Genomic DNA, 26,795 nt, shown 5'->3' with positions numbered 1-26,795 from the left:
GAAAACCGGTTTTATATTTTACTAGATGTTGCCCGCAGGTCCGCCCGTGGCAAAACGTATTTTTACTGAATTGAACCTTCATAATGATTAACTGTTCCGCAGTCAATCAGTGATTGCCGATAAGTGACCATATTAATTTAATCATACGTAATGCTTTTAATTACTTGCGATCTGATCTAGTGTTCAGTACGTTTTTGTGACCCATATTCTTTCATGGTGCGTGTCAAAAAACAATCAAATATGGGATTAATATATACAGGGTGGCCAACTTGGAGGTATACAATTTTATTTTGCCGCCATTTTGTTTTGGTGGTAAATATGACAGTTGTTGAATTTAAATTACGAATGTGTAGATACGGCAAATTTATTATGGAGCGTTTTACGATGGAACAACGTGTTTTAATTAGAAAACATTTACTTCAGTAGAAACATTGAAAATAATGTTTCCCGGTCGATTAATTTCGAGAAACGGTGGATTTATGATTAGCCCCCAAGATCGCTTCATTTAACAGCTCCTGACTTTTCTATGGGGCTATCTAAAGGGGCGTGCCTATGCTAACAGGCCAATGAACCTTCAGCAATTAAAACAAAATATTCGAGACACAGTCACTGAGATAATTGAGATAACGCATGAAATATGTAAAAATGTGATGAAAAACGCGATGAAAAAGCTTTGCACCTGCGATGCTGCTGTAGGTGAACATTTGTCTGACATTGTTTTCCATCTTTAACTGCCGGCCCTAAATACTATATTTAACAAGGAATACTTGTTTATACTTATTTTATATTTCATGGAGTAAAATTACAAAACTAAAGTGTATACCTGTTATTTGGCCATCCTGTAGGAAAACAAAAACAAAAATGTTAGTATGTAGCACTCTTTATTTTCGGTAGATACTTATAGTAGTTACCTCATGGGTGCATACGTAGACAATTGGGATCTCTGTAACCTTTGGCGATAATGGTGTAGCGCGAAAGGTCATTTGCCAACAACATATAGGAGATTGTAACCTGATTAGTGTTAAAGTCAAAATCAACCTTGGGAGTCGAGAACCAGTTGGACACGGTCACTTTCACATAAGTCACTTTGTAGCAGTAAGGAATCTGCAAATTAAGACAATCATATTTAATCTACACTATACGGATAATCTTTAAATTATTTACGAAGAGTAACTAATTTATAAACTAAAAGTTAAAATGAAAAATTACAAGTCACACGAAAATAATTAAAGAAATTTAGTTGAAAAAAGTTAGATAGGCATGCTAATCCTTAGAGAATCGTGTTATTTATAGATTCATAAATCGTCATATAGAATCAGATTGTATAAGAACATTTTTAGCTGTCCTTAATAGTGTACTTAATAGCTGTCCGTAATTTTTTCTTTTGCTATTTTATAATACGAGTATAGTACAATGTAGATTCAGAATAAGTAAGTAGTTCTTTGGTAGGTAATTAATATTTTTCAATTATTTACTTACATCGAGTTGTATGATTTTAGTTTTCTCCAATAGTCCCATACTTCCATCGACAGTTACTATCACTTTGTCGTAACCTGTGTCTTCACCGAATTCAAAATACTGCACTGTGCAGCTCCCGAGATGGAGAGTAGCCAAGACTACGAGGAAAGTGGTCAACGTGGAGGTCTTCATGTTGGCGAGCCAAGCAACTGTTACTGCGAGTTATGTGGAAGACTCCGCTCGAAGTTAGTTTTAAAGGGAAATTCTAAATACAATTTAATGTTTCAATTTGTTACGGTTATGGAACGAAATAATAAACATTTAGCATCAAATTAAAAACATGCCTCGTTATAACTCATTTGCATGGTCCGATTACCAATAAAGGCACCTACACATACATTTTTCTTTTGAATTAAACCTGTTAAGTCACAAGTTCTATTAGAAAAATTGATTTCGGTTGATTTTTTTTGAAAAGGTTTTTATTTTAGCCTTTTCACTGTTCAGAACGGAAAAACTTCTAAGTACTGTCATATTCAATGTCGGCCAAATGTTCGTGTCTGAAAAAATGCTTAAAATCCGGCATATCAGTTATTTTTACAATAAATTTACTGTCTGGGACACCTTTTATTCTGTTATATTCGAAAATCCAAGCGATCTAGTATGGTTAGGGAATCTTTTGCAAATTGTGCATTTCAGATGTAAATTCACTACAAAAATAGTTTCGAATGGAGCTGAGTCCCCTCAATTTCTTCAGGACCAGGATCAGACCTTATACTGGTGACCGTGGGGCTGGACTAATTTGAAAATAGTTAAACCCTTTCCAACATGTAACTACTTAGTATACTTACATAAGTTATGATAGGAATCAGTTCCCATACGGGGTACATATTTAGTTAGATACAGTACAGTGGGACGTAAATAGCAAATAAAAAATATACGGCACTTTTGGCGAGAGCATCCCCTAATTTCTTCCACGCATCCCAATATTTCGTCTTTTCTTCCCTTTCAAACAAATTTTAATTAATAATGGCCGTCTCATGCTAAGATTTCTTTTTTTAATTGTTACTGGCTATTCAGAAAATTACAATACCGCAGTATTTTATTTTATTAGTGTAAAATTAATAAATAAATAAATATATTAGGACAAATCACACAGATTGAGCTAGCCCCAAAGTAAGTTCGAAACTTGTGTTATGAGATACTAAATCAACGATACTATATTTTATTATAAATACATATGTAGATAAACATCCAAGACCCGGATCAATCAGAAAAATATCATTTTTCATGATGACCCGACCGGAGATCGAACCCAGGACCTCTCGGTTCAGTGGCAAGAACTTTACCACTGCGCCGCCAAGGTCAGACAATTGTTCTAGGCCGACGACCAATACAGGGCCTACAACCTACCACCATATATTATTCTTTTATCTTTGCTACCACCTAATAAAAAATACGTACATTCGTACGTACGTACGTACATTGCAAAAGTCACTAAAAAAACATCCAAATCGTTTTAAGTTTACGTATAAACGTATAAAATTCAATTCCCCTTATACTCTAGGATTCTAATTAACATTTTTATTTCTATTTTTTGTACTAACATTTAAATAGGTAAAACAACGCGACTAACTGGGAACCTTTTCCTTTTTTCATTTTGACGGTCGGTTAATTAAGAATCTCTTTTTTTTAAGTCGGTTAAAAAGATTCATTATTAGTTATGTTATAGTCATACATGTCATGCCAGTGTTAATACAAAATTATTATTTTTTAAGTCTTGTAGGTTGTGTGTGCAAGATAATAAATTAGATACATGAATAAGTTTATTTTAACGCTTAGTTTAAACTTTCAATGTCTGTTTCCCAACAATTTGATTTTTTAAGTGTGAACTTTAAATTTTTTTTTCCAATAAATGTGAATAAAGTGAATTGTTTTTTATTGCATATGATCAACCAACTATTTATCTGAATATAGCCTTAACTCATATCACCCAAATGGTACCTAAACGCTTGGAACACATTTATTTATGTACTTACATAATTTATAGGATAGTCGATTTAGATAATTATTTATTTAGGATTTGGCCAACATGTAGTATTGGATGTAACCGCCTCTAACGGCTACAGTTCAAATAGATGCCGGTAAAGGTAAATCAGTTTGTGCAAAATAGTATAACGAGCCATGTTAGTCATTTAAGTAATGGGAAAATATTTTAAAAAAATACAAAATTTATGGTAACACTCTTTTATTTTCTGTTCCTCAGGGGTGCAGACGCAAACGGCTTAGGAAGCAATTCGGATCTTTATAACCTTTGACGATAATGGTGTAATGCGAAATGTCATTCGCCAATAATGTATAAGAAATGGTGACCGTGTTAGTTTTAGAGTCAAAATCGACCTTGGGAGTCGAAAACCAGTTGTCCACAATAACTTTCACGTAAGTCACTATGTAACATGGAGGAATCTGCAAATAAAAACAATAATAATTAAATTACACTGAACTAATATAAGTTAGCCTAGGCTAACTTTCATTCCCCCCGACGGGTTCCCATCTTGTCGCGATGGTGGGGCTTAGTAACCGGGGGGGCTGGTCTGACACAACCAGCCACCCCGGTGAACCAAGAGGAACCCAAGGCCCAGAGACTTTGGTGGGTGCTCTGGGCCTGGTGGACAGTCCCCTCGGTAGTACTGCCATTGGCTGGTGACCTGCCACCAGCCTTTGGATGTGGAAACCTGAGGGGACCAAAGGTGGGATCGCGGGGGTTTGTCCTCCGCGACCACAGCGCAGTGCGCTAAGTGCGTAACAAGCATTCCCCTGGGTAAACAAAAAAAAAGGCTAACTTTCATTAAACTTAGATAACTTCTATTTTAACATTTTTGAAGATACTTTAGCAGGCAAGATAGGTTTAGCCGGCAAGACCTAGGAGCAGCCAGAACAGAGACCTGTTGGCATATGTCCGGCTAGATCTAGGTTTTACCTATTTATCCACGGCTAGACCTAGATTTGATAATTATCATCCCGTTTAGACCGAGGTCTTGACAAAAGTTAATTAGGTCTAGTTTGTTTGTTCATACTAAGCACATAACTTTCCGAGTATTTTTTTACATATATACCAATAGATTTTTTAAGTTCGTGGGGCATCAAAATAGGTTCAGTCGTTTATGAAAAAATATTGTGTTCGCGAGGTCTAAGTTCGCGACGAACAACTAGTATCTAAAATGCAAAAAAAATCTCGGAAAGTTATGTATATATGTATATATATATACCAATAGATTTTTTAAGTTCGTGGTGGGTATATGAATATATATACATATATACATACAAAAAAATGTATTTTTGCCCCAAGTAGAATGTTAGACCTCGTTCGCTTTGCTCGCTCGGTCAACTAGTAGACATTAATACACTATTTTGTGATTACTTACATCGAGCGGTATGATTTTAGTTTTCTGCAGTCCCATATTCCCCTCGATCGTTTTTATCACTCTATCTACTGGTGCGTCTACACCGAATTCAAAATACTGCACAGTACATTTGCCAATGTGAAGAATTGCTAAAACCACGACGATAGAGGTCAATGTGTAGGTCTTCATGATGGCGAACCAACAATTAACGCAAATATTAATGCAGAATAGTAAGCACTGAGTCAGTTTTTAAAGGGAAATTTGAAATTAAATCGAATGTCTTAAATTTGTTATGGTACTCATTATTAGTTATACATGCAATGAATAAAATGCATTCAGTATCAAATCAATAACACAGCTCATGAGCTGTGTTATTGATTTGATACTGAATGCATTTTATTTACATGAACTCTAGGTAGGTATTTGAGATCCGATCTAATCTTAATTACGTAACTTGTAAATTACTAAGTGTTATCACTGATTGGATTAACTTAAAATTTACTTTTAATGTATTGTATTCTTTTAACTATCATACTTCTGTCTCTTAACTAGTTGTTCGCCGCGAACTTGAACCACGCGAACACAATATTTTTTTTACAAAATTGTGAATATTTCAAAAACGACTGAACCGCTTTTGATGCCCTACAACTTAAAAATTCTATTGACAGATTCTACATACCTTTTACATTTCATAAAAATCTGATCAACGATTCGAAAGTTATCGCGTTACAAACAAATTGTATATGTAACGCGATAACTTAGTGTGTAACAAATAACAAATAAAATATTTGTTCCCCAAGTCGACTAGTAGACCTCGCTCGCTTCGCTCGTTTGGTTAATTATGCTCGTCATCTATTGGACAGCATAGTCATATGTCCATATTCAAGGTGCCTGGATATTATAAATAATGTTCTAATTTATCACCTAGTCTATAACATAATACACATTATGATATACAGATTTTAATAAAAAGTTATTTCGGAGTCTAACATTGCCTTGCCTACACAGTACAGGGTAAGATAAGGAAAACTGCTTATGTGGCAATAAAGCAAGTTGTTTAATCTTCCAGATATAACTAATAATATACTTCTGCAAATGTCTTCTTCTAAAATTTTCTTCTAAAAAGCTTCTAAAATCGCTTTCACTGAAAGCGGGAGGCGTATCAACTATGGTATACTTACATCAAGTTGTATGACCTTGTGTTTCTAGAAAATTCTAATATGTACATTAACTGTTGTAAGCACTTTATTAATAATTAGGTCTTCGCCAAATTCAAAGACTTGTGGCTCGCAACTGCCAAGGTGAAGACTGCCTCTCGGTTCAGTGGCAAGAACTTTACCACTGCGCCGCCAAAGTCAGAAAATTGTTCTAGGCCGACGACCAATACAGGGCGTACAACTTACCACCATATATTATTCTTTTATCTTTGCTACCACCTAATAATAAATACGTACATTCTATTTTTTATTAGAATCCTCAAATAGTAAATGGATTCTTTGTCTACACGATCTAGGTACTTAATTACTATTTTCGTGCACCCTCGAGAAATCGAACAAAGACGTATTGTAATCATGTGGACGATCTATGCGAACATCATCAATTTTCACGCCCAATTGTGATATTTAAAAATGATTGCAAAAGTCACTAAAAAAACATCCAAATCGTTTTAAGTTTACGTATAAACGTATAAAATTCAAAGACCTACCCCTTATACTCTAGGATCCTAATTAACATTTTTATTTCTATTTTTTGTACTAACATTTAAATAGGTAAAACAACGCGACTAACTGGGAACCTTTTCCTTTTTTCTTTTTCACGGTCGGTTAATTAAGAATCTCTTTTTTTTTAAGTCGGTTAAAAAGATTCATTATTAGTTATGTTATAGTCATACATGTCATGCCAGTGTTAATACAAAATTATTATTTTTTAAGTCTTGTAGGTTGTGTGTGCAAGATAATAAATTAGATACATGAATAAGTTTATTTTAACGCTTAGTTTAAACTTTCAATGTCTGTTTCCCAACAATTTGATTTTTTAAGTGTGAACTTTAATTTTTTTTTTCAATAAATGTGAATAAAGTGAATTGTTTTTTATTCCATATGATCAACCAACTATTTATCTGAATATAGCCTTAATTCATATTACCCAAATGGTACCTAAACGCTTGGAACACATTTATTTATGTACTTACATAATTTATAGGATAGTCGATTTAGATAATTATTTATTTAGGATTTGGCCAACATGTAGTATTGGATGTAACCGCCTCTAACGGCTACAGTTTAAATAGATGCCGGTAAAGGTAAATCAGTTTGTGCAAAATAGTATAACGAGCCATGTTAGTCATTTAAGTAATGGGAAAATATTTTTAAAAAATACAAAATTTATGGTAACACTCTTTTATTTTCTGTTCCTCAGGGGTGCAGACGCAAACGGCTTAGGAAGCAATTCGGATCTTTATAACCTTTGACGATAATAGTGTAATGCGAAATGTCATTCGCCAATAATGTATAAGAAATGGTGACCGTGTTAGTTTTAGAGTCAAAATCGACCTTGGGAGTCGAAAACCAGTTGTCCACAATAACTTTCACGTAAGTCACTATGTAACATGGAGGAATCTGCAAATAAAAACAATAATAATTAAATTACACTGAACTAATATAAGTTAGCCTAGGCTAACTTTCATTCCCCCCGTCGGGTTCCCATCTTGTCGCGATGGTGGGGCTTAGTAACCGGGGGGGCTGGTCTGACACAACCAGCCACCCCGGTGAACCAAGAGAAACCCAAGGCCCAGAGACTTTGGTGCGTGCTCTGGGCCTGGTGGACAGTCCCCTCGGTAGTACTGTCATTGGCTGGTGACCTGCCACCAGCCTTTGGATGTGGAAACCTGAGGGGACCAAAGGTGGGATCGCGGGGGTTTGTCCTCCGCGACCACAGCGCAGTGCGCTAAGTGCGTAACAAGCATTCCCCTGGGTAAACAAAAAAAAAGGCTAACTTTCATTAAACTTAGATAACTTCTATTTTAACATTTTTGAAGATACTTTAGCAGGCAAGATAGGTTTAGCCGGCAAGACCTAGGAGCAGCCAGAACAGAGACCTGTTGGCATATGTCCGGCTAGATCTAGGTTTTACCTATTTATCCACGGCTAGACCTAGATTTGATAATTATCATCCCGGTTAGACCGAGGTCTTGACAAAAGTTAAATAGGTCTAGTTTGTTTCTTGACTAAACCAAGCTCTAACCGAAGCTAAGCAAACCGGTTACTACTACACCCAGTTCTATTACCAATTTAGACTTTAGCGACACTTCGGTTTTTAGCCGTAACACATAGGTACATAAACAACAAAAATTCTCGGAAAGTTATGTATATATGTATATATATATACCAATAGATTTTTTAAGTTCGTGGGGGGTATATGTATATATATACATATATACATACAAAAAAATGTATTTTTTCCCCAAGTAGAATGTTAGACCTCGTTCGCTTTGCTCGCTCGGTCAACTAGTAGACATTAATATACTATTTTATGATTACTTACATCGAGCGGTATGATTTTAGTTTTCTGCAGTAGTCCCATATTCCCCTCGATCGTTTTTATCACTTTATCTACTGGTGCGTCTACACCGAATTCAAAATACTGCACAGTACATTTGCCAATGTGAAGAATTGCTAAAACCACGACGATAGAGGTCAATGTGTAGGTCTTCATGATGGCGAACCAACAATTAACGCAAATATTAATGCAGAATAGTAAGCACTGAGTCAGTTTTTAAAGGGAAATTTGAAATTAAATCGAATGTCTTAAATTTGTTATGGTACTCATTATTAATTATACATGCAATGAATAAAATGCATTCAGTATCAAATCAATAACACAGCTCATGTAACTCTAGGTAGGTATTTGAGATCCGATCTAATCTTAATTACGTAACTTGTAAATTACTAAGTGTTATCACTGATTGGATTAACTTAAAATTTACTTTTAATGTATTGTATTCTTTTAACTATCATACTTCTGTCTCTTAACTAGTTGTTCGCCGCGAACTTGAACCACGCGAACACAATATTTTTTTTACAAAATTGTGAATATTTCAAAAACGACTGAACCGCTTTTGATGCCCTACAACTTAAAAATTATATTGACAGATTCTACATACCTTTTACATTTCATAAAAATCTGATCAACGATTCGAAAGTTATCGCGTTACAAACAAATTGTATATGAAACGCGATAACTTAGTGTGTATATACAAATAAAATATTTGTTCCCCAAGTCGACTAGTAGACCTCGCTCGCTTCGCTCGTTTGGTTAATTATGCTCGTCATCTATTGGACAGCATAGTCATATGTCCATATTCAAGGTGCCTGGATATTATAAATAATGTTCTAATTTATCACCTAGTCTATAACATAATACACATTATGATATACAGATTTTAATAAAAAGTTATTTCGGAGTCTAACATTGCCTTGCCTACACAGTACAGGGTAAGATAAGGAAAACTGCTTATGTGGCAATAAAGCAAGTTGTTTAATCTTCCAGATATAACTAATAATATACTCATGCAAATGTCTTCTTCTAAAATTTTTTGTATGCATGATGTGTTTATCTGTAAGTATTTGTTACATTTAAGAAAACTGTTTTATGTCAAATTTTGGAATTAATTGCGAATGCAAAGTAATGTTGGTAAACCGTAATAATTTAAAATTTGATCGATCGAAACGTGTACCATATATAGTGAAAAAATAAACAATTTCGGTGGTAAATCTTTAATGTAATTATTCAAGCCCACATTGACAGGTAATAAAGCTTATGGGCAAAATATGTTTCTGTAACCTTTGGCTACGATGGCGTATGTCGAAATGTCGTTTTCCAATAATTTGTAGGCGATGCTGACACGATTAGTTTCTTTGTCAAAGTCTACTTTAGGTGTAGATAACAAGTTGTCCACAGTCACTTTAACATAGGTCACATCATGACAGCGCGGAATCTGAAAAATAAATAAATAACTACTTAAGTAGGTACAGTAGTAGTAATACAATGTACAAAACAATACAAACCGCAGAAGTTAACATGATATCAGATCAAAGTATACTCCCCTCATTTAAAAAAATCTGGTTCTCAATTTTCCCAAAAATCAAACTTAGACTTGAGTTGAGAACCTTATTTATGGCTTAAGTCTTTCAGGTCAAATTTTTTACAATGAAATAAATTAAAAAAATGTTTTTATAACGAATATGCAAGTCGGCAGTCACTGAAAGCGGGAGGCGTATCAACTATGGTATACTTACATCAAGTTGTATGACCTTGTGTTTCTGGAAAATTCTAATATGTCCATTAACTGTTGTAAGCACTTTATTAATAATTAGATCTTCGCCAAATTCAAAGACTTGTGGCTCGCAACTGCCAAGGTGAAGACTAGCCAAGGCTATGAAAACTGTGAGCACTGCATAGGTATTCATGATAGCTGACGACTAAACTATCAGATGCAACCAAAATGACTAGTAAGCTTTATATACAATATATATACAATGGAAACAATATAGTTTATTTGTTTTGGTTTAACCTTTGAATCAGACACGAAATGGAACAAATATGCAAATCAAAATAATATTGCATTTTACATACCTATATATTTATTTATACTAGCTGCGCACCGTGGTTCTTTCTCCTTGGGGCCAGCAAAAAGTTATTGACGAAAATCTACTTATACAATCGTGTTGCATACGAATTCGGTTTGCACGGGCCTTTAGCCACCACAGTCGTATATAATACGACAAGATAAACAAATGCCCGTAGCGAAACAGTCGTGAGTTTACGACCAAATATTTTTCTTCTTGTAATCAGTAACTCGGTCACCCGTCGAGACTGAAGGAAGTGAAGAAATGGTTAGTGATAACTGTCAGTTGTTTCTTAGGAATAACTACTGCGAATAAAGGATACTGTTCAGACATGACGAGCATGAAATGCATGCAGGCGTGCAATGCGTGTATTTAGCATGAACATATGTGTTAGGCGCTAGGGGGTGGTTCGCCGAGCGTTTCGACCGCTGCGGTCGCACTGTCATTACATTTTTTTAAATTTTAACACATACAAGAATGAGTTTTACTATATGACTTAACATTAATTACTCGGTACTGTCAATTATATGAATGAGAAAATTGACGGATTTTAATGACCGCGCAGCCGCAGCGGTCGAAACGCTCTGCGAACCACCCTAGGGTACCTATTACGGAGGATCAAGGTTCGTGTTGTAGTTCTAACGTTGTCATATTATAAGTAGGTATCAATTTTGTTTAGAGGAATGTATGAATATGATATTATAAATATCACTCGTTGAGGGCGCCGCCAATTAGATAAAAACAGGAAAACGATTTTACGAAAATTTTCCAATTTTAAGTATCAAATATGAATTTATATAATACATATAGTGAAGAAAGTATTTTCAAAAATAAAACTTATTTAAGTTTTGTAAGTGACTAGTTTTACTTAATTTTCCTTCTTATTTGTTTATATTTTAGGTACTTTTAATTAAGTACCTACACTACCTACTTATTATTTTTGTGTAATTGAACAGAAAATGTAAAAAGTTCCGTATCAAGTATGTATACAGCGACAAGATTAAATTTTGTTCCAGTCAAGGTTGATTGTTTTGATATGCATGCGGTTACTTTCCTTTCCTAATGAACTTGTACTTTAATTTGTCATGGATACCTTACAAATACGTAAATCCATGACAAATGTTTGGCAACACAATTCACTGAAATTACTTTTCTGCTGAGTTTGAATTTGACATATAAATTCAAGGAATTTATTAAGAAAGTAATCGAATTCAATTTCATGAATAATGCCGGAAACAAGCACCCGATCAGCAAAGCGCGAGTACCGCTCGTGCATGATGGGTTCTTAACGAACTCTACAACGGCATTTGATTTTTTAATCTTAAATTATTTTATACCGCCTGGCCCGGTCAGGGCTGGCAGTGGAGGCAAAATGGGCTGGCTGAAGTGTCAGCTTGATATCATCAAAGATGAATAGGTCTCAAATTATCTTATAACCAAGGATGCCGTAAGTACTGCGAAGTCGCGGAAAAGAAGTAGGAAAACGAACCTGGGCCCCAACTTCTATGGTTGTGAAGCAATTTGAAAAGATCAGATAAGATAAAGAGCCAGATGATTTCAGTAAAAACTGCTTAAGTATAACAATTATATAGTAGGAGCTTACGGAGCCCTAAAAGTATAAATAACTACATACGACTATATATGTATTACTTTCATAGTTTCATTTATACTGATAATTTTCACAATATTGAGTAGGAACTATCAACAATGAAAGCATATTTAGTATTCGGGTTTTTTATACTCCTTTCAGATGTAATCGTCGGGAAATGTGATGTTTTGAAAACCTGGGAATTTGGATACAAAGATAAGGTGCTCGTCAATACAGAGGGCACAATACCCTGGACGGTGAAAGAAAAACACGTTCCACTCAATGTAAGTACAGAAATGAATGCATCTTATCAATAAAAAGTAGTGATGATGAACGCCTTGGTATAACCTATCTGCACCAGCAATGGGACGTCAATTATAAATGAAGATATTACGAAAGGAAGGCCGAAGAAGAGATGAATGGCATTTGGCAGAATATGGCTAAATAGAAAATAACATCGGTTATCATCAGATAGGGAATAGTGGAGATTGACATGCAGGGGGCTGTACCAATCTACCCCAAATAAACTGGGATAAGATTAAGCGGTATAGGGTCAGGAAGATACATCCAACGCTTAAGTATGAAAAACTGAACTTCCACTTTTTTTCAGGTCTCGGATTGTTACGAATTATCATACGTGAAAGTGTCCGTAAAGAACTACCTCTCGACGCCCGAGGTGACGTATAACAACCGCAAGCAGATGGTCACCATCAAGTACCGGCCGCTTGACATCAGCGAGTCAAAATATACCGTGCAAGCGATGGGCCACGCCAGACCTGACTGCAACCCCGATCAACCACCTTTACAAGTTTTGACCAATCTCAATCCAAATCCTGGACCTTAAAATGTATGTTATAGTTACCCATTGCATTGAAATGTGTCTTATTCAGTCTAGCTATTATCAATATCCAAATCAAACAAACTAACTTCGTCTTTATTTGTTCACACTCATATCCTTTTCGTTTTAATGAAGATAGGACCATAAATACAGTCAAGTCAGTTCACTACTTAACTGCAGAAACATTATCCGATAAGTACGTGATACACTGACCATGTGGTATGGAAGTAATAATGAATTAATGTGAAGTAGACCAATAAATAAATAAACACGTAAAACAATATGTTCTCTTTTCTTCTTACCAACCATAGATTAAAAACAGAAGAAAATTATATTTTCCCCAAAAACAGCCGTCATTATAATAGGATAATGTCACCATGATACGACTCGGACCATAACATGATTTTCTTCATTTAAATCTTAGTTTATAACATAGTAAGTATGTAAGTGAAAGTATCAATGATTAACTCAAGATTTTAACTAAGTAGGTAAATCGTCTAATACATGGTGATTAGTCAAAAACCTACTTAATATAAATCTACCAGCTGCGCTAGGCGGTGCTGCATCAGTGGATGAAAGGACTCAGGTATGCTATTCCAGATAAATAGATCATTTATTCCTTTAGAATTTGTCTAGCCTACTCTAGTCGCTGCAATCACAGACACATTATTTTCCAACATTTCTTCGTTTATTTGTATGAAATGCTCTGCCACCCTTACAGGGTTGCCGCCGTCATGTCATCCTGGTACCTTGGGTGCAAGTGCTGGGGCACAGAGGACAGGGTAACAGTTTTTTGTATGGAAAAACGCTGCACTCACATTGTTTTTTTAAATAGGTTAGGCTGTCCTTACATCGTACTTTTTGGGTTCGAAGCCTGTCGAGCGTCTGCCAAGTGAGTGAAGGCAGATCATAACCAGGGTATATAGGTATATTGAAAAAGAGACTGTGTCCAAACGCTCCACTATGAAACGGTTTGGGATAATAACGGCCTAGTCGGCCAAGTCGATGTCGGTACCATGCATTGGTGTATTTCTCACTTCTGTTGAATGTATCTTTAAGCATACAAAGTTTTTTCATTCCAGCCTACCGTCAAAACACACAGCTAACCATGCATCCGCTACGAGAGCGCGCGTGCGACGCACTGCTTAATGACCCAACGCTGCAGTCGCCGCCGCCCATTCCAGAGAAGCCGCGTCCACCGCGCGTACGCAGGCCGAGGGAATTCAAACTGGTTAGTTAGCTAACTTCTCCAGTGAATATGGTACACAGGATCATCTACGAGAGCTGCAGAATGACCTAACGCTGCAGACACATGTCATTATTCCAACATGTCGTCCAAATAATAGCATTTTATTCAGAAATTAGACCTAACGCACGTCACCTTTATTTATGTAGGTACAGTATTTACGTACCTTTATTTATGTACGTCCCTGACATAGTTCATATACTATATCAGGTTAATTTTAAGTAGGTATATTAAATATCTTTAATCTTTATATGTTAATTAAGTATATTTATATATTTTTGTTTTCAGCCTCCACGATTCCCGTTACTAACCGTCTTATTCTACGAAAATTGGTGCAACCACCAGAAACAGGTCAGTTATTAGATGTTGAGATGACAGATTAGGATTAAATTAATATATGTGTAATGAAAAAATGAGTAATTTTTTGCATTTTTCACATATTTTTGCATTTGATAGTTATTTAAAAAAATATATAAATAAATAATATTTAACTGCTCACACGAAGCACTAAGTGTTGAGTTATACATTTATATAGCTAAGCTATATTGGATCCAATAGACACAAACACCTGAACGAGCACAACTTACCCAGAACCGTTTTGCCTGCACTGGGAATCGAATCCAAGACCTCCAGGACTCCGGCCGGCCGCCCAATACGCCTAGGAGGTTGTTAGTTGAATCCTAAACAACTCAACTAATAGCTATAATTTTCATTTGAATAGCTACAAATGTCGAGGCATAAAGTGGATGACAGTCCACCGGAGCTGTTCCCGGAGCTGTACTTGAAGCCGCGGAGGCTGAATTACTACGCGAGGCAGCTCGAGGAGAACATGGTGGTCAACAAAGATCTGCTCAAGAGGATCAACTTAATTCAAAGGACTGGGGTCAGTTCCAGAATTTTTTAAAGTCGATATCAATCCTTTCAACTCCAAAGTTATTACGTCTCGTACGTTGCTTATTACAGCTAAAAATACTCCGACCCAAACATAGCCTTTAGTCAAGAGGACAGAAGATGGATCCGAAAGATCATTGACTGGATAATCATAGACTGAAATATCCTTCTTCTCTTCGACCATGTATGCCCGCACCCTATGACTTCAGTTATGTCAAGTAGGTTTTTGGTTAGTTATTAACTACTTATAATTTTGTCGCAATCAATATATCTGCTTCCAGGGCTACGTAGACTGCTGGATGCGGCCGGAACCCACCAACAAGTACAATAAGCTGCTGTGCCAGCAGCGACAACGTGCTCTCGATGAGATCCAGCGCAAGAACATCTACTTCTACTCCAGGTTACTTACAGCCGTTGAGTATCTTGTTTGTCATTCTTACTTCTTTTACGCCTGTCAATAGAGCGGGGCTTACGCTATCTACCTATTCTTTATATCTATTTCTACTTGAACAACTGCCAGAAATGATTTAATTATATACTCTACCATGAAACATACCACGTAGCACGTCATTACTTCTACAAGTTTCTTTTTTTACACGATGCGTACAAGATATGGGAAAAGAAGACAGCGTGCGGAAATTAGTGATAACGTGAGTTAGCATGCCATAACCATGCTAAGTTGCTGACGCAGCCCGCCAATTCAAGCAATCGTCGTCGGTGCGAACCGCCGACTCAGCCATTACGCCATAACCCAGTTTTATTGCAGTTGTTTTTATTTTAATATCTAAAATTAGTCTTGTATTGAGTTCTTTTGAATAAACACCTAATTTGTAATAATAAAATATCTTTTTTAAAACGCCCTTCGCGACCGCCTATACGTAATTGGCGCAGTCGGTAGGATCGTGGCACCCTAGGACTTTCGGTATAAAGTCCCCTTCGCGAATAAACTCTTTGTGAAGATTCAGGGTGAACGGTTTTAATCGTTGTTAACCGCGATAATAAGAACTCTACGGCGGTAACAGTGAAGCGGCTTATCTCGCGGGAATCCGGAAAATTGGAGACCTGTACTCTGCAAGACCCGAGCAGGAGATGCAGACGATGCTGTGTTGGTGAGTACTTTTTGCTTTCCAAGTACATCCTATATGCTCTATTTCCTGTCGTATTAGATGTAAGATAGTGTTCACGTGTGTCTGTCTATAGGCTTTGAATCGCTATAGATTATAAACTAAATTTAAAATCAATTAAAAGTTTTAGTATACACGTTTTTTTATATTCATTTACTATTTTTAAAATGGAGTTCCAGACAGATTTTAAGATGATCTCGGAACTTATGCCTAAATTTGATGGTAATCCTAAAAGATTACAGTTTTATATTAAAGAAGTAGATAACTTAATGGCACTTATTAGATCTAATGATGGAGCAGGTCCTTTCGCATTAGTTTGTTTAATTAAAAGTAAGTTGAGAGGAGCGGCCATAGATGCCCTCGCTCACGAAGATACACTTAATAGTTGGGTAGATATTAAACGTGCCTTATTAACACGTCTAGAGCCTAGAAACGAAATTCAAGTTATGCAGGAGCTCACACGCACCCATCGCAATAAGAACGAGGATGCTGAGTCCTTTGGTAAACGTATTAGAGATGTGCTCGATACTTTATATCAAGTAGGCAGGCATTCAGATAAATCTTACTATGAGAATATGGCTATAGAGCAATATGTAAACCAGTTAGAATTCCATGTATCTGTAGGTGTACGTATTAACAAACCTTCCACATTAGAGCTTGCAATAGTCACTGCACGTCAAGAAGAAGCAAAGGTTGACTACAGACAGGGCTCAAATTATAACAACCCTTCTAGTAGCCACCCCCAAAATAAAAAGCCAGATAGTAATAATAAGCCTGGGAATAATCAAAATCATTTTCAGCATACTTTTAAGAATAATCCACATTTCCTTAGACCATTTAACTTTGCACCTCAGCCACAAATTGCACCCCATAATAATTATATACCTCAGCGTAATAACTTAACCCCCGAACAGAAACAGCAGTTAGTAAACTCCGTGCTACCGTGGAAAAATAGACAAGGTAATTTTAGAAATAATTCAGGCAACTTTAGAAACACAGGTAATTTCCAAAGGCCTAATATACCCCAACAGCATGTCAACCCTCAGAAGTCATCTGACGTCACTATGCGATCGGTCAGCAAGCCAGCGCCACCGCAATTTGCTTTCGAGGAATTATTTTATTCCCCTTATGAAGGTAACATAAATTCGCCACAATATTATTATAACCCTGCAGACTACTACCCTTCCCAAGATGAACAAGAGGTCGACTACGCCTCAGCGATTCAGGAGGAAGACCAGCCAATCACACCTCAGGATTTTCAAGAAGACCAAGAGGTAAACAACCACAGTTGATAAAATTAAACCATCAGGATAAGGATCATCTCCCCTACATAGAGATACCTGAATTTCAAGGTAAATTCCTTATCGATACAGGCGCGTCACGCTCAATGATATCCCCGGACGTAATTTATAATACCCCCTTTCAACAGTGTGTAGGTTACGAGCCATTCGAGGTTAAAACAGCTCACGCGGTAACTCGACACTCATACATAGCGCATTTGCCCCTACCACCGGTCTTTAACAGTGACAAAACTCACAAGTTTCTCATCTTCGAATTCGATAATAAATATAAAGGACTAATTGGCTTAGACCTTTTGAAGTCTTTATCTAGTAATATTGATTTACGAAGTAAAGTATTACGAACTTCATCTGCTATAATTCCTATTCATTTTGACTACCCCATTAAGAAAATAAAAATCGAACCATATTGCAGAAAAATTGTAAAAGTAAAAACAAATTATTCCGATGGTACCTATATTCATGAGGACCATGAATGGATTAAAGGTCTAACAACCCCCGCAGCTTTAGTTAATGTAGTTAATGGTACATTTCTAACTGAGGTTTTAAACTTAAACTCTGATAAGAAAACTATTAGTAACAAACTCCCAATTGTTTTAACACCATATGTAGAAAAGGAAACCCCCGATACTTATTGCGAACTAAATTCAATACGATCGCAATCAAGTACTGATAAAGAGTATCGTGAGAATTTAAAGAAAATAAGAACAGATCATATGAATGAAGAAGAGAAACGTGAGATAAATAGGTTATGTTATCTGTATAGAGATATCTTTTATTCTGAGAACATACCTCTGACTTTTACACATGCAGTTAAACATGAACTCAGACTAACAGACGCCACTCCTATCTTTGTCCGTAGTTATAGGCAAGCCCCTCAACAGCGAGATGAAATTAAAAGGCAAATAGATAATTTATTGAGACAAGGTATCATACGCGAAAGCGTGTCTCCTTGGTCATGCCCTGTTCATATTGTACCTAAGAAGCCAGATGCTTCTGGCAAGGTCAAATGGCGCCTTGTCATAGACTATAGACGACTGAATGACAGGATTATTGAAGACAAGTACCCCTTACCTAACATTAGTGACATACTTGACAGACTAGGGCGCGCTCAGTACTTTAGCACTATAGATTTAGCTAGTGGCTACCACCAAGTGGAAATGCACCCCCGTGATATTGAGAAAACAGCCTTCTCAACTGAAAGAGGTCATTATGAGTTTCTCAGAATGCCCTTTGGCCTAAAGAATGCCCCGAGTACCTTTCAGCGATTGATGGATCACATCTTGCGTGGCTTAGATAACGTATTTACGTACATTGATGACGTAATTATCGCATCAACATCCCTTCAGGATCACATGCATAAGCTTAAACAAGTATTCGACCGTTTAAAGCTTCACAATCTCAAAATTCAGTTAGACAAATCAGAGTTTTTACAAAAACATGTACAGTTTTTAGGTCATGAGCTTACATCAGATGGCCTTAAGCCTAATCAAGACAAAATTAAAGCAGTTCTAAACTTTCCTATTCCTAAGACTCAAAAGGATATAAAAACCTTCTTAGGATTAGTGGGTTACTACAGGAAATTCATCAAAGATTTCGCAAAGCTCACTAAGCCCATGACTTCATGTCTCAAGAAAAATCGTAAGGTAGAACACACTCCTGAATTCCTTGAATCTTTCAACAAATGTAAACAAATACTTACTAATGACCCCATCTTACAGTTCCCCGATTTTGACCAACCTTTCATACTTACCACAGACGCATCAGACTTTGCCTTAGGTGCAGTCCTTTCTCAAGGTAAAATAGGCTTTGACAAGCCAGTTGCCTATGCGTCTCGTACTTTATCAGACACAGAGACTCGTTACTCTACCATAGAGAAAGAACTATTAGCCATAGTGTGGGCAGTCAAGTACTTTCGACCCTATTTATATGGTCGTAAATTCACCATCTATACAGATCATCGTCCCCTTACGTGGCTTATGTCTTTGAAAGACCCTAATTCAAAGCTAACCAGATGGAGGCTTAAACTAGCGGAGTTTGACTATAATGTCATATATAAGAAGGGCTCACAAAACACGAACGCAGATGCCCTATCTCGAGCTAAAATATTTCATAATAGCATAGATTCCCTTGCAGTTAATTTTGAAGATAACGAGGATGATGAAATCATCCCTAGAATTTTTGAAAACGTTCGTCGTGAGATGGAACGCGAAGCTGAAAATAATAACAATCAGCACATTCCCGAGGAGCCTCCTGCGCTACCCCTATCCATTCCAACTGCTACTTCAGATAGCATGAGCATTGTTTCCTCTGACCCTAATCAGTTAGTCTCCACAAACCATACACAAGCCGATAACGAAAACAACGGCATCCCTATTATAGATGACGCTATTGAAAGACAACAAAAACAGTTTTACATTAGATCTACCCCCGGTTCTACCTATAGAGTTGAAAATAGGACGACTAACTCTAAAGTTACTATTAAAGATGTTTTTATTCCGGTAAATAATACAGAACAGGAAATAATTCGATTTCTTAAAGAACACACGATAGCTGATAGGGTTTTCCATTGTTACTTCATAGACGAAAGTCTTTACCTAACTTTTTCCCGAGTTTATACCACAATATTTAATGAAAGAGGCCCTAAGTTAATAAGATGCACATGTCGAGTAACATTAGTAGAGAACAAATCAGAGCAGTTAGATATAATTAAAAAATACCACGAAGGAAAGAACATACATCGTGGTATCCAGGAAACGTTTAAACATATACGTAGGAATTATCATTGGCCTAATATGTTACTAACAATTCAAACTTTCATTAATAAGTGTGATACATGCTTGAAAGCCAAGTATGAGCGCAACCCCTTACGACCACCCCTTATGGTAACTGAAACACCTACCAAACCCTTGCAACATCTCTTCATGGATCTGTATTCCACAGGCGGTGGAACATTCCTGACTATCATAGATAACTTTTCTAAATTTGCGCAAGCAGTCCCCATGCTAGGCTCTAGTAGTGTTCATGTAGCAGATGCCCTCTTAAAAATATTTTCTATATTAGGATTACCACTTAAAATTACTACCGACTCTGACACTAAGTTTGAAAACGATGTTCTTAAAGAAATATGCGCATCTCATAACATAGAGATTCACTTTACCACCCCTTACAACCCTAACTCGAACTCCCCAATAGAACGCTTCCATTCGACTATCGGTGAAATAATAAGAATTCAGCGTATGACCAACAAAGATGATACAATACAAGTAATCATGAGATACGCTGTAATAGCTTACAACAATTCAATACACTCAGCTACAGGTTACACACCACATGAGCTACTCTATGGACATACAGCAGCTAGAAACCCGTTAGAGCTTTATTACCCTAGGGAATTTTATCAAGATTTTGTTCTCAAGCATAGAGCGAACGCGGAAGCTGTACAGGAGTGTGTAGCAGCCCACTTATCTAAAAATAAAGAACAGGTAATAGCGAAACGGAATCAAGCAGCAGAGGAGACTCAGCTAAAGGTAGGTGAAACGGTTTATAAGCAGGTAGCGAAGACAGCACGCAACGATAAAACGAAACCTGTATTTAAAGGTCCGTATAAGATCATTCACCTACACCCTAATAACGTGGCTGAGATAATAGGCAACCACCCTAATTCAAAATCTATAAGAGTTCATTTCAAACTATTACGAAGACCTCACCTTGTTCCAGGGCATTCCTCACCGGAGCCCTCGTGCTCTCAGCAGCAGCCACCATGAACATTACCCCAATAGATCATTCCAACGGTCTACTATTACTAAAACAAGGCTCAGTTCTTAGACAATTAGATACATTTAATTTAGTCTGTACGTATAATATAACTTACCTTTATGCAACTACCTTAAAACTAGCAGACTTATATGTAAGCACTAATATGTTAGACCCTAACATCATCTCCAAAGATTTGCATAAAACTTACACAGATCAAATTGAGCATAAAATTGATATCATCTATAACAAGCTCACATTTTTAGCACCACATAGTAAGACAAAGCGTGGTTTGTTTAACGGTATAGGTTCTGTAGTTAAGTTAGTAACCGGAAATTTAGATTATAATGACGCAGTTAAAATAGAACAACAAATTTATAATCTTAGAAATAAAATTCATAGTATCCAAGAAAAATCCGTTGTAATAGCTCGGAACGCTATCTCAGAGTTTTCAACCCAAGTAAATAAAATTAATGAAAACGAAAATAAATTAGCTGAGATAATAAAAAACGTTAGTATGCACTCTAACACAGTTTATAGACATTTTTATCTATTACAGGTTCATATACAGATCGATTTTAGTTTACAGATAATTTTAGATAAACTTATGTTACTAGAAGATGCTGTGGCATTTGCACAGATAGGTATCATGCACCCTAGTATAATTCATTCGAAAGATCTTATTACAGATATGTTGGATCTGAAGAGTAATTTTAGTTTTACAGCTGTTGCTCCCATTAGCTTAGAAAATATTCAAAAAATAGAAAAATCTATAGAGGTCAAGGCTTATAGTACCGGACATTCGTTAAACTTTATCTTAGAAATACCATCCGTAGATTCAACTCCTTATAACCTAATCCATATATACTCCATCCCAAATGATGAAAATATTACTATTATTCCTAAATCCCAATACCTAGTACTTGGTAGCGGAGAGTACACATACATCAATGAAGAATGTCGCCACATCTCGGATGAAACACAAGTCTGCAAGCAGTTGATCATGAAGCAACTTGAAGATAACGGAGACTGCATAACATCTATAATGCAGCATCAACCGGCACACCCCAAATGTGAATATGCGAAGATGAAGCTGACCAACGGAAAATTCCAGAACATCTCTCCCAACAGTTGGCTCGTCATCACCAACAACAATGAAGTGCTGAAATCAACGTGTGGAAGCGACGTCACTTACCATACTCTCACTAAGACGCAACTCATCTCAATCTCGAACGAATGCCGTGCCGAAGTCCTCAACATAACACTGCAAACACATAGTAGCGCCGTGACAATACATGACGTCATCCCGTTACCTGAGCAACAAAGTAAACCGAACAATGAAATAAAATATGAAATACAACTAGAAGACATTTCACTGGATAGCTTACATCAACTGAAAAATAGAGCAAACGATTTAGATGAAGATGATTACAAGGATCAACTAGTATCCTTCACTCCAAGCTGGACCACCATCTTGCTGTACTGCATTGGAGCTGTATTTCTGATCTGGAAGACATACAAATACTTCACATGTAGAGAATCAACACCCCTGCCAGCAGCATCAGGAGATACCCCCGAGCGAACCAGTGGGACACTGTTCTATCTTAAGGAGGGAGGAGTTAGCATGCCATAACCATGCTAAGTTGCTGACGCAGCCCGCCAATTCAAGCAATCGTCGTCGGTGCGAACCGCCGACTCAGCCATTACGCCATAACCCAGTTTTATTGCAGTTGTTTTTATTTTAATATCTAAAATTAGTCTTGTATTGAGTTCTTTTGAATAAACACCTAATTTGTAATAATAAAATATCTTTTTTAAAACGCCCTTCGCGACCGCCTATACGTAATTCGTGCTACGTGTTTTTATTTTTCGTGGTACGCCTTCTAGTACCCGTGTACTGTAATTAGAAAAAATCTGGCATTAGATAGATGCTACTTGTCTGAAAGATTTCCTGTAGTTGTAAACGTAATAAGATAAATATACACAAATAATATGAATAATATAAATATACATTATTAGTTATTGGTAATTAAATAATATATAATTATTTTTTAGAGATCAGAGCAACCGCTGACACATGAATTCGACGAATTGTGGAAAGATACGAAACATAAACTTATATTAGGAGCTTCGTAAGTAATAGTATGAAGTACTATATAGTAAGTTGTGTACGTACCTACTTTTTATTCACTTATCAAAATGTTTATATTTTTTCGGAAACGCAGGATTCTCTATTTTTTTGTGTAGGTACCGACCTACATTACTTTTAATGATTTTGTTACATTTTTATTGTGATTTTTTATTAACTTGCAGTTTACCATTTATATTATTCAAAACTGGGAAAATAGACCGTGACATCAAAGACCCAGCATTTGACAAACCTCCGAACGTTACAAGAACGAAGTGAGTGTTAAAAACGCCTTTCCTTTATACTTTGCTATGCTACTTTTATTTAAGTTTGATGTTAGGTAACCGAAGAGCGCAACTCGAAGTGGACAATACCTTAATGTTCGCAAAGAAATTCCCCAAATCGCAGACCGCCTACTTATCCGCTTATGACATACCGAGCCAACGATAGACAACAGTTTCTATCTCGTTTGTTATACATAGAAAACTTACTAAGAGATAATATGAGAAGGCTTTTCATTGACCATAGCACGGTGTGGATGTGGACAAAACCTGACAACTAAACAATACTTCTATATTTTCTTCGTTCAAGAGTTGCAATGGAGATCTGGGTGCAGGGCGGGTCGAAAATCGGCAGAGTGACAATAGAACTGTTCAACGACATCTCCCCGAAGACATGCCAGCTGTTCCTGAGTCTGATTCGTGGGGACAGGGGACACGCGTACATTGGCACCAGGTTTTTCAGGTACGATTATATTCCATCATCATCATCATAGCCTTCTTATCATAGACATCCCTTTCTCTTTCTTACTCTTGCGTATTTACGGACGGCACGGAAGTAAAGACGCAAGAGAAAAGCAAAAAATATTATTGTTTATATATTACAAATTTTATTTTATTATTTATATATTAGAAATTATATTTTATTCTATTATTTTCATTATCTTCGTACCTAGACAAGTGTCGTACCTATAAAGCACTAGGTAGTATCTATCACTCGAAAGAAAGTACGATTAACAACTCGTGTGTCTAAACTAAATAAAACTTCTTAGATATACACTCTCGTTAGAATCTGTGACTTTATTTCTCGATGAACATTACTACTATTGAATATGCAGCTTATTTTACGACTGACTGACGTCAACAGTTTTTAAAAATAGGGAAAGCAACGGACATTTATCTGTATAACAATCATCGTTATTAAGTACCCGTTTTTTTTACCTCTTTTCTTGGCAGTTTTCGAGTATGATGAATTTGGCCGATTGCGAGTTCGAGCGAACGCGACGGAACGGTCTCAACTAGCCTTCTGATATTTCTACACAGCATGGGCCACCAGTTACTAATTCTTAGATATTTATTTTTATAGAATTTTAAAGGTGCTTATTACTGAAACATATGGAAAAAATCCTTACGCACCACGTCACCACATTCTAAAAGGTGTGGAGGCTTAAGGCTTATTTATTCTTATTCACAGAAAAAGTAAATTACCCAGCTAAACATTTTTATTATGTAGACGGCCGTCAACATTTTTTAAACACTTAAAACGTATCCTGCAGGATAGTTCCTGATCTATACTGCCGAGGGGGCGACGTGGTCAAAGACAACGGTTTTGGGTGCTACCTCCCAGACGGCGCGTGCGAGCCCATGGGCGCCGAAAATTTCACATTGAAGCACACCGTGCCTGGTAATGTGCTTCTTTATTATCTCAACATCCTCTTTGGGAATATTTTTTCCTACTGTTCTTATACTTTAGCGGCCACATACGACGTTCACCGAAGGAAATTGAGTGATATTCTAGTACGTAAACAATACGGCATAAATGTGCCATCAAACCAAACAGCATTGTCATATTACTAACCAGTTATCAAAATAATTACTTACCAGCAGAGTATATATTTTTTTACTAATTGGTGACTTTACATGCATATAAAATTCAGGAGTATTGTCAATGGTTGTGACCAGTGACAACGAGGTCAGCGGGCAATTCAACATCATATTCAAGCCGTTATCGCAGCTGGATGGAAAACATGTCGTGTTTGGCAGAGTGAGTACATATTTTACAAAAAAGTTATACTCGTATGCAGTGCGGACCTAAACTAATACCTATAGTATTTAATACACTTACTTTTGAGTAATGTTTATACAGGATGATTTTTTACATTGGCATTATTTTGTCTACATGGTCAGTACATGATACTGAAAGACTTTTCGTATGGAAGCAACCCTGCAATCGCGAAAAAAACATCCGCTGATCTGTACTTTTCCCTCAAGTTGAGTATTTGATTTTGTATGGAACAACTGATTTTATTCCCGATTTCAGAGTTGCTCCCCTACGAAATGTTGTCCAAATCATCGACTGGGCATACAGACAAAATAATGCCAATCAATAAGATATCAACCGGTACACAATTTTAAAGGCTTATCTAAATCACAATATTTGAACATGTAGACAGCGAATAGAATGGTCAAGATTAGTTGATAAACATCCAGTGTTAACAACACTGGGTGTTTATCAAGATGTGTTCTTCTTTCCATTTAATGTCCTCGACCATCAGCCATGATAAATATAACTGAAGGAGGAGGTATGCGTATGCTGTAGGTGGTAAGCGGTCCAGCACAAGCGCTGGAGCGAATCAGCGCGCTGGGTCTCCCGCTGGGGACGACAACAGACGACTGTATGATCCGCTACTGCGGGTGGTACACGCGCGCGGGGCAGTACCGCGAGGGTGCGCCCAACACCATCAAGTTCCCGCCGAGGAGGAGAAATTAAAGGGTATCTTAAACAACAACATAAAAAAAAACATCCAGGATAAAACATCCAGGGTAAAACATCCAGGGTAAAACATCCAGGATTTTCTCATCTAGTGGATCTGACAGTTGGATCCAATAGTTTTTCAGCTCTCCCATCAATTGTTTGATACGGGGTTCATTGGTCGGAGAATGCCCCTCAATTGGCGGATGAGCTGCTGATTGACAAGAAAAAATGTCAGAACAGGAGTCCAAATCATCCTGATTGATTCCTAACGCTTTTTTGGGGTCAAGAGGTTGGTAGTTGTCCATCTAAGAAATTATCAATTTAAGGTGAGGAAGAAAAATTGGAAGGGTTAAAGGAGTTAGAGTGGACTTTTTGAGTGGAAGTAAAGCGCGGAACGTATTTCTGATTTTTGTCACTATATCTTGCATTATTTTATCACAAGTGATATTTTTTGCGGCTTTTTTTGTTTTATTTTTTATTCCATTTTTGTTTGTTTTATTAAATGAGCGTATTGTGCAGTATATATTATGTTGTATTTATTTCATTCTAATCACTATATCTCTCTATTTGTAATCAATATTTTGCCACGGTGTGTATAAAAATACAACATTAGATATTACTGTAAAAAATGCAAAAATGTCCCTATGAGAATTTACCATTGGACCGACGATATTTGGTTCTCCCAT

General features: G+C 36.7%; 2 protein-coding genes and 1 long non-coding RNA gene across 4 annotated transcripts; 2 read left to right on the top strand and 1 right to left on the bottom strand.

The window, feature by feature from the left end:
- Positions 1-3,686: 3,686 nt before the first annotated feature.
- On the bottom strand, positions 3,687-5,224 carry LOC128669171 (uncharacterized). Its single transcript, XR_010369861.1, has 2 exons — positions 4,881-5,224; positions 3,687-3,921 (listed from the first exon to the last, which is right to left on the bottom strand). It is a non-coding gene; the product is annotated as an uncharacterized LOC128669171 (long non-coding RNA).
- Positions 5,225-12,147: 6,923 nt separating this feature from the next.
- On the top strand, positions 12,148-13,195 carry LOC128669169 (uncharacterized). The gene is made up of 2 exons (XM_053743745.2): positions 12,148-12,358; positions 12,685-13,195. The coding sequence occupies exons 1-2, from the start codon at positions 12,194-12,196 to the stop codon at positions 12,916-12,918; spliced, it is 399 nt and encodes a 132-aa protein (XP_053599720.1). The 5' UTR covers positions 12,148-12,193; the 3' UTR covers positions 12,919-13,195.
- A 97-nt stretch (positions 13,196-13,292) lies between these two features.
- LOC128669167 (uncharacterized) lies at positions 13,293-26,632 on the top strand. Of its 2 annotated transcripts, none has more exons than XM_053743741.1 (11): positions 13,293-13,498; positions 14,015-14,143; positions 14,447-14,509; positions 14,880-15,041; positions 15,331-15,462; positions 23,283-23,359; positions 23,541-23,630; positions 23,947-24,099; positions 24,911-25,038; positions 25,292-25,398; positions 25,954-26,632. In XM_053743741.1, exons 2-11 carry the CDS (start codon positions 14,021-14,023, stop codon positions 26,122-26,124), a joined length of 1,206 nt encoding a protein of 401 aa, XP_053599716.1. In that variant the 5' UTR covers positions 13,293-13,498; positions 14,015-14,020; the 3' UTR covers positions 26,125-26,632. The 2 variants fall into 2 exon arrangements, with proteins under 2 accessions (XP_053599716.1, XP_053599715.1); XM_053743740.1 differs by having other exon boundaries at positions 13,995-14,143.
- The last annotated feature ends 163 nt before the right edge of the window (positions 26,633-26,795 follow it).

Source organism: Plodia interpunctella, chromosome 4 (assembly GCF_027563975.2).
Source record: "Plodia interpunctella isolate USDA-ARS_2022_Savannah chromosome 4, ilPloInte3.2, whole genome shotgun sequence".
In the NCBI taxonomy this organism is placed as follows: Eukaryota; Metazoa; Arthropoda; class Insecta; order Lepidoptera; family Pyralidae; genus Plodia; species Plodia interpunctella.
The sequence above is the reverse complement of the archived record's forward strand: the minus strand, read 5'-3'. Positions and strand labels throughout refer to the sequence as shown.

What these genes read in the sequence shown, in the direction of transcription:
- LOC128669169 (XM_053743745.2), top strand. Translation starts at nt 12,194, where the DNA reads ATGAAAGCATATTTAGTATTCGGGTTTTTTATACTCCTTTCAGATGTA. An exon ending in AAAAACACGTTCCACTCAAT is followed by an intron (nt 12,359 to 12,684) that starts GTAAGTACAGAA and finishes ACTTTTTTTCAG; the next exon opens with GTCTCGGATTGTTACGAATT.
- LOC128669167 (XM_053743741.1), top strand. Translation starts at nt 14,021, where the DNA reads ATGCATCCGCTACGAGAGCGCGCGTGCGACGCACTGCTTAATGACCCA. An exon ending in AAACTTATATTAGGAGCTTC is followed by an intron (nt 23,360 to 23,540) that starts GTAAGTAATAGT and finishes ATTAACTTGCAG; the next exon opens with TTTACCATTTATATTATTCA. An exon ending in CCGAACGTTACAAGAACGAA is followed by an intron (nt 23,631 to 23,946) that starts GTGAGTGTTAAA and finishes TCTTCGTTCAAG; the next exon opens with AGTTGCAATGGAGATCTGGG.